This window comes from Candoia aspera, chromosome 3 (assembly GCF_035149785.1).
Source record: "Candoia aspera isolate rCanAsp1 chromosome 3, rCanAsp1.hap2, whole genome shotgun sequence".
Lineage (NCBI taxonomy): Eukaryota > Metazoa > Chordata > Lepidosauria > Squamata > Boidae > Candoia > Candoia aspera.
In genome coordinates, this window is record NC_086155.1 from 120,497,927 (window position 1) to 120,505,514 (window position 7,588).

General features: G+C 37.4%; 1 protein-coding gene across 1 annotated transcript; it reads right to left on the reverse strand.

The window, feature by feature from the left end:
• Positions 1-225: 225 nt before the first annotated feature.
• NDUFS6 (NADH:ubiquinone oxidoreductase subunit S6) lies at positions 226-6,332 on the reverse strand. The gene is made up of 4 exons (XM_063298725.1): positions 6,126-6,332; positions 3,324-3,377; positions 1,620-1,742; positions 226-344 (listed from the first exon to the last, which is right to left on the reverse strand). The coding sequence occupies exons 1-4, from the start codon at positions 6,279-6,281 to the stop codon at positions 276-278; spliced, it is 402 nt and encodes a 133-aa protein (XP_063154795.1). The 5' UTR covers positions 6,282-6,332; the 3' UTR covers positions 226-275.
• Between the last annotated feature and the right edge of the window lie 1,256 nt (positions 6,333-7,588).

Consider the following 7,588-nt stretch of genomic DNA (forward strand, 5'->3'; position numbering starts at 1 on the left):
AAAGATCATTATATAACTATAGCTTAGTTATAAATCTGAACAAAGTCAGTGGACATAGGGACATGATCTGTAGGCCCTTTTCAATGCCACAGTTCTAATTTTATATCAGCATCTTTCAACAGTTAAGGATGAAATAAAGAATCCTGTATCTCTCAGAACTGTTATACTCTATTTTAGAGTAAAAAAAAATAGAATTAAGAAGAGGTATCACTTACAATGGCTTTTAAATATGTATTTTATTTTATAACAAAAAAAAAGTTGATAGTTCAGACACGTCAGTGATGATGCTTCTGTTTAAACTGAAGTCCACAGTAACCACATGTTCCTGTTTTTGTATCTTTGTCCTGCAAATATAAATGATAAAAATAAAATACCATTTTATCATTTCTGTAGGTAAATTTATACATTCACATAAATTTCCTGTCAATGAAAAACAATTTCTGAACTCCCAAACACTTCATTGTTTAACTGATCTAAAGTATACACTTTACTGTATGAATTAACAGTTATTTGCATATCTTTACTGGAGGCCTTAGCTTTCCAAAGTCATATCCTGACATAGCCTGAGCAATATCCAATATCCTGCTCCAGTAATTGCCTATTGTCTCTCTTCCAACTACTCTTGCCTACCAATTAAATATTTAAATATTTAACCATTTAATTTCTTCTGTCCATTAAAAAGATCAGATAAGATTTATTTTAAATCTTTTAATTTGCTAGCCAATTTCATAACATAAGCCATTAAAATAAAGCAGTGCACTAGAGCAGTGGTTCTCAAACATTTTGGTCTCGGGACCCCTTTACATGCTTAAAAATGATTGAGGATCCCAAAGAGCTTTGGTTTATGTGGATTATATGTCATGAGCACTGATGGTGAGCAGGAAGGGGCCCCTATCCAGGGGGGAAAACGCATGCATAGTAAGGAGGAGATGAGTAGTCATTCAAAGAGACACAGAACAGACCCGCCTTGACTTTTGGGATTTATCTGTCTGGGTTTTTCCCACGCTTCTTCAGTTGTTAGGATTTTCTGTCTAATGTAGCAGTAATAAAACACTAGAGACCTATTCCTCGTCTCAGCGTGGTTCCTGACTGTTAGGACATTATATCTACTGATATTTACAGTATTAGAAATTAAAACAGAGATTAAAAAATACTTATTTGACTTTGTGGTCCCCCTGAAAGGGTCTTGGGGACCCACAGACTACACTTTGAGAACCCCTGCACTCCAGAATACATTTCATTAAAAAACTCAATGTATAGGTAACTTTCTGTAAGAAGCAAAGCAATGAAAATAAAAACAGATGTCAACATGGATTAATACAAAATGGATAATGAACCATGGACTAGACATAAGATAACCTTAAAAAAAAAAGATATATTTCTAAAATGGCTATATAATTATGGTTTTTAAATGCAACTTCTAATCAAAAAGTCTTAATTTATGACCCACAAAACTGAATACAGCCATAACTGATGCTTGACTATATATTTTTTCACTTCCATGACAAGCAGAAAAATGACTGAATTTCTTGGTATTCTGGATTGTTCTATACATACTTTTTTCTAAACACGATAGTAATAATATGAGTGATCACATATGAACAATTAAATTACATTACCAAATTTATATACACTTTAGGATGTCCCAAAGCTCCACCGCCACCATCACACGATACAATTCTAGTTTCAACAGCAGTCACAGGCTGCTCAGCAATTAAATCAATTGCAAAGTTTTCATTGACCTACAACATGAAATAGAAAGATTTTTCAGTATGTAACAACTCAAGCAATACATTTGCTTTAGCAGCGGTAGTACAAGCAGTCATCACAACATTCTAACAGAGAGAATAAGTAATTGATTGGCTGTCTTCAATAATATGTCTATGTTTCGCTGAAATTTCTTTTTGGACATTTGAAACTTTTTTCCCCCTCTTCCCCACATTCTCTAATACTGAATGCTGTTTGTCATTTTTAACCCAGAAAAGAAAATGCTGCCATACCTGCAGCAGAATTTAAAGAATAAGGATCTAGTTGCACTTTAATATTAATAAATGAGCCAAAAGAATAAAGAAAATTTCACTCACTTCAAAAGAAATCTGAAATACTAACATACTATTGACAAAACCAAAAGTATCTAGTGTTTCCTTAAAATAATAACTAATGGTCATATCAAGCACTAGATTATTCCTACATTTAGTTCAACTTAGATAGGATTCATTTTCCAGGGTAGAAAGCATATGGTAGTAACATGATGGTAAAATCAGAAGAGACATGAGCATTCCCACCACCTTTTTAAGAAACACATTTTGAAAAGGTAATTATTTTTGTAAAGTTTACTTCAATGGAAATTGTCCCTCCTTTATTTTACACACTCCTACTGCAGTTATCCAACCCACATCCTAGGTCTTTCCTCAGGGCCTCCTGGGCACATAAAGGTCTGCACTGCAGAGGAGATGATGAGGAATTCCCTTCTTCAAGTATATCACCTTATATTTTTAAAACAATTCCAACTGAATAATGATTTGGAAGCTGCAAGAAAAATATATCTGTGCAATATTCCATGTGACTAGATAAACATTAAAACATGGTCCCCAACTAATATGTGGGCTACATCAGCATATCAACACAAATTTAATTTAGGCTATGGATCACTAGAGAACCAGTTTGGTGTAGTGGTTTAAGGCACATGGGTAGGAGCTAGGAGATCATGAGTTCTAGTCCTGTCTTAGGCATGAAGCCAACTGGGTGACTTTAGGCTAGTCGATTTCTCTCAGCCCAAGGAAGAAGGTAATGGTAAACAAAAAATCTTGAGAAGAAAACTGCAGTTGCCAGGAGTTATGACCAACATGAAGGTACCAGGAGGAGGAGGAGGAGGAAGAGAAGAGACCTAGCATATATAACATCAATAACATCAATAGGCAAAGAAATCAATCTGGTTTAAATAAAATGCCAATTGAATTAAGATTGCCAGATTATTTTTTTGAATGAATCCATTACCATGTCTAAATTGGACGTAAGTGCAGAACTAACCAGCTTGAAATATCTGAGCAGCATAAGGATGTTTTTCATCTATGACAAAGTTTTTTAAATGGGTTTACCCACTCCCATAAGTTATAAGTCCTTTCAACTGTATCACACGCAAGCCTACTGTCATTTGAGGGAATGAAATGGGCTTTAGTCTAACTACTTTAATAGGATTATTGATTAAGACATCAACTGTTTGCTCACAAGACAATGACATTTTACACTGAAGTCATTGAACATTTCATCAATACCAGGAGAAAATACAGATTCACAGTAAACATTTCTGACACAGATTTTACCTCTTTTTGTCGCCCAACAAATCGAACCCTCCGGTAGTCTTTTTCCTCATAAACCTAAAATAAAAGAAGGAATATACTGAAAAGACCATCAATTCGGATTTCAGGAGCTGGAATGGGAGAAAAAAAACCCAAGGTAGCATAATTAGTAGCATTTCCAGATATTCTGAGGCTATAGAGGAAGAGAACAAATATCTTATGGGAAACAAAATATATTCAGTACTAAATAGGAGAGATCCCTAGATTATTTTACAAATGAATGCTGCTAGATTTGGAAAAATACTTAACTCTATTTGAAGTATACTTTTCATATAAAATTCAATACTATTCAATATTATTGATATATTTATACCAATTATAATAATAGATGAAGCCAAATGTACAAATAAATTGTGTTTATTTGCAGACGTCTACCATACTTTTTCATCTTGCCAATTGATTCAAACTGTTTGGAGATTAGAACATCTAAAGCAGTTACATGTTATTCTCTACCTGATAACTTTAAAGACATTTCATTACACTATTTCAAAGGCCTGGTGTTCAAAACAGATTTAGAATTATTAACTTATCCACCCAATAACAATAAATCATTGTATTACTAGTTATTAGGAAAAGATTGGTTCTTTTTTACCACCTGAATATTTTAAAAAATATGTCAAGCTGCTATTATACCAGAACAATATACATATAGAGGTAGTTTCATACAGAAATAGCTGTAAATAACTGGATATAGGAAACAAACTGAAACTAAATGTAAAAACGACCACAGTAGTTGTACTTCAGGATTTGCAGGCATGCAGCTGCAATCTCCACTAAGAATCTGGCTTGTGGCCAGGGGTCCTCGTGAATCTAGCATTGACCTTGGACAGTCCATAACTTTTGTTGCAAGGAAGATCTTTAATCAGCTTTGGCTGATAAACAAGGTTCATTCATACTAAAAATCTTGATTCAGTGACTCGTGCTGGTAACCTTGAGATCTGGGTGTTCAAAACATTCTTCATATGGAAGATGACCCAAAATGCAGCAGTGTGCATGGTGAGCTCTTGAGAATTCCACATAACTGTTGTGTCGAAACAGCATCTTTGGCTCATCTTTTAAGCCTAATCCAAGTTGTCATAATGGTGCATAAAGTCTTACATGGCTCAGGCCCAAATTGCTAGTAGAACCAGCATTCTATTAAGACATCAACAAGCACCTGCTGTGGAACCTACCACAGATGCATTTGACAACAACCCTATTTTTTTTCTAAGGCAGGCACTATGTTATGGAACAAACCAACAACAGAGTTGAAGCTAGCCCCTTCCCTATTACAAGTTAGAATGGGACTAAAAATATACTTACAGATTTAGGCTTCTTAATGTTCAATGTCTTAATACTCATGCTTATTAGCTTAATTCTAAGTGCTTCATGTTTCTTTTTTTAATGATATTATGATTGTCCTAGCTGTATTTTTGTATATGCATATGATAGCGGCAAATAAAATTTCTACATCAATAGCTAATAAACTGTATATGTATTATTATTTTTCAAATAAAATGTTGCACTTTAAATTAAGAAGTATTAAAGACTGCCCCCTCCTTTTGAAGATACTTAGGCTAACAACAAAATATGCATTGCCACACATACTATAGGCCTTATGTGCTTCTGCATGACATAGCAACACAAGTACAAAAGGCCAGGGTTTGCACTGCAATGTCATGATACATGTTTTGTTATTTTTACTTCACCACAGTTCATACCAGGTATTTATAAAAGACAGGGAAAAACATTCAGTGCTGACTTATGAAATCTTTGGCCTACTAACCAATTTTAAGACACAGTACAACATGCTTTGTATGATCTTCAACTTTATATTTGAGTTCTTTTAGAACTTTAGGATAGATATAATTTGGATATGTTGATTTGTCAATAAATTCTAAAGTCATCTATTATCACCACTGTTTGGCAAACTCATGGGCTCCCTTTTTGAAAACACAGCTCTGGGACTCTACCTTGCATCTTCAACAACAAAGATAGGCATAAAGAATCCATTCTCTGCAATGTCTTTTATTTTCCTTTTGAAGGTTTTAATCCCTTGCTGGTGGAGTATCCAGTTTATTCCCCTAACAGCTCCTGTTTTCTAAAATCAAGCAAATGCTGATCAACTCCTTCCTCACAACACTAATTACAGCCCATGAAGTTCATATTATAATAAAGGTATTTCTCTTTCAGGTGCTTCAAAATACATGTGTCATTTTGCTTCCAGAGACTAACATAGCCATTCCCTAAAATCAGACATAACAAAAGCATTCACAGGCAAGAAAAAACAGAGCCAAGTTCCGCCCATGAGCTGTTACAGAAAGTCATCAGGAGTGGGACATATTGTGCCACTGCATCCTTACTTTCAAGACGTCTATTTATCTCAAAAATTAAACCCCAAAGCCAACCTACCGGCTGTAACATTCAAGCAGAACTTCTTGGGTCTAAAATATTCCGACTACATACCGACCCGGAGCGTCAAACAGCTAAGAAGCGGATGATTAATTCTCCAAGGATCTACAGAGCTTGGGGTAGTGATTAGTATTGCCACAAAAGAGCCATATATTGCAATACTATTCACAACATAGACGATTCAGCCAACTGTCATGAGAGTGATACACAGTGTAGCTGCTGCTCAAGCAAGCCATTTAAATGACAAATTTGATTTTAATCATTCTTCTAGGGCTAGTAAGGAGAGCAGAAAGCACAGGAGGCAGGCCGGACCTTCCGAAGACGAAATTAAGGGTGGCCCCCGCATCCCACCACGAGCGGTCGAGCTTTACTTACCTGACCCGTGTGCGTCACCTTCTCATCGGTCGGACTAGTCACGACTCCATAACTCCTCCGCAGCGTAACTTGCACAGAGGCCGGGAACGATTTACCCCTCAGCGAAATGAATCCCGTCCGCAACAACCCTCGCAAGGGCAAGGCGGGCGCCGCCATTTCAGTAACTCAGTCTAGCGCTCCCCGACTCCGCCCACAAACAAAGCCACTGCGCAGGCGCGAGCCGCCGAGGCCGCCGGTTTGCTGAGTGAAACCAAACTCCCTCCTACCAATGTCTGACGCATTACGCAACAACGTAAAAAACCCCCACGCTGCTAAAGGATTTGCGTGCTTAATAGGCCGTTGTTGAGTTTGGAGTTGTGTTGGGGACGGTAAGGTTGGTGGTGCTGGTGTTGTTAACGGGTTAGCGTTAATTCCGCGGGCAAAAAGGGTGATTGGCAGCAGGATTCGGAAAGAGGCGGGGGGAAGAATAGAACTAAGGTTCTCGCCCTGCAATTCCCCTGAATTGCAAGAGGCTAAATCTGCACATGCGCGTTTGGATCCCTGAAATGGTAGTTTACTGTGCGTGGACGTCCAATTCAGACTCCTCCCGAGCGGTGCAGGAGTTGCATGTTCAGGATACCCATATCGATTTATTTCCTCTGGATAGGGTCGCCCGTAGCTGTATCTTGTGAAGTAGGTCACTTTTTAAAGTTGCATAGAAAATGCTGGTGTAAATCTATAGTTTTGTACTCTGCGTGTTTCAGATAAGCATGGAAGAGACTGTAGGAACAGAGTTGTAGGTACTTTAATGGGGTAATGTGTTCTTTGCATTTTCTTTTTTAGCTTATTTCCTAAGTTTGCAGCATGTCCTCTCTGCTCTTGCGAAGTGTGTTGGCCACGACCGCCAAAACAACCTGGTCCCTGAACTGGAGGTCAGCCTCCTGCTCATTTTCTTCCTGGCTCCTGAGACGCTCAAATACTGTCACCTCCTTGCCTGTCCTACCTGCCGCCAAGCCACCCAATGCAGATCTGTTGCCTTTTCTCTCAAGTTGCCCACTTTTCAGTTTGCAGCCTGTTGCTGGCATGAAATGCAAGGTGGCCATCAAGAAGCGCTGCAAAGATTGTTACTTTGTTCGCAAAAAAGGTCGTTGGTATATATACTGTAGAACTTTCCCACGACATAAACAAAGGCAGTTGTAAAACTGTCCTAATTGCAGATTGAGCAGGCACAAGACTGACTGAGTGTCACTGGTTGCAGAAAAGAAGAATTCTGGAGATCAAGCTTGTTCAAGACTTTGATTTTGTATGAAACTGTTGTCAGCAAAATGGAAATACTTATTATTGGCTTTTTAAATACTGTTTACTTCAAGAACAATTTTGTATATTGTATCATGAAAATTGCATCAAAGACAGCCTTATTTTAACTGAATATGCCACCATCCTGGACACTGTTTGTTAAATTCTGTCAAGATGTAAGTTACAAA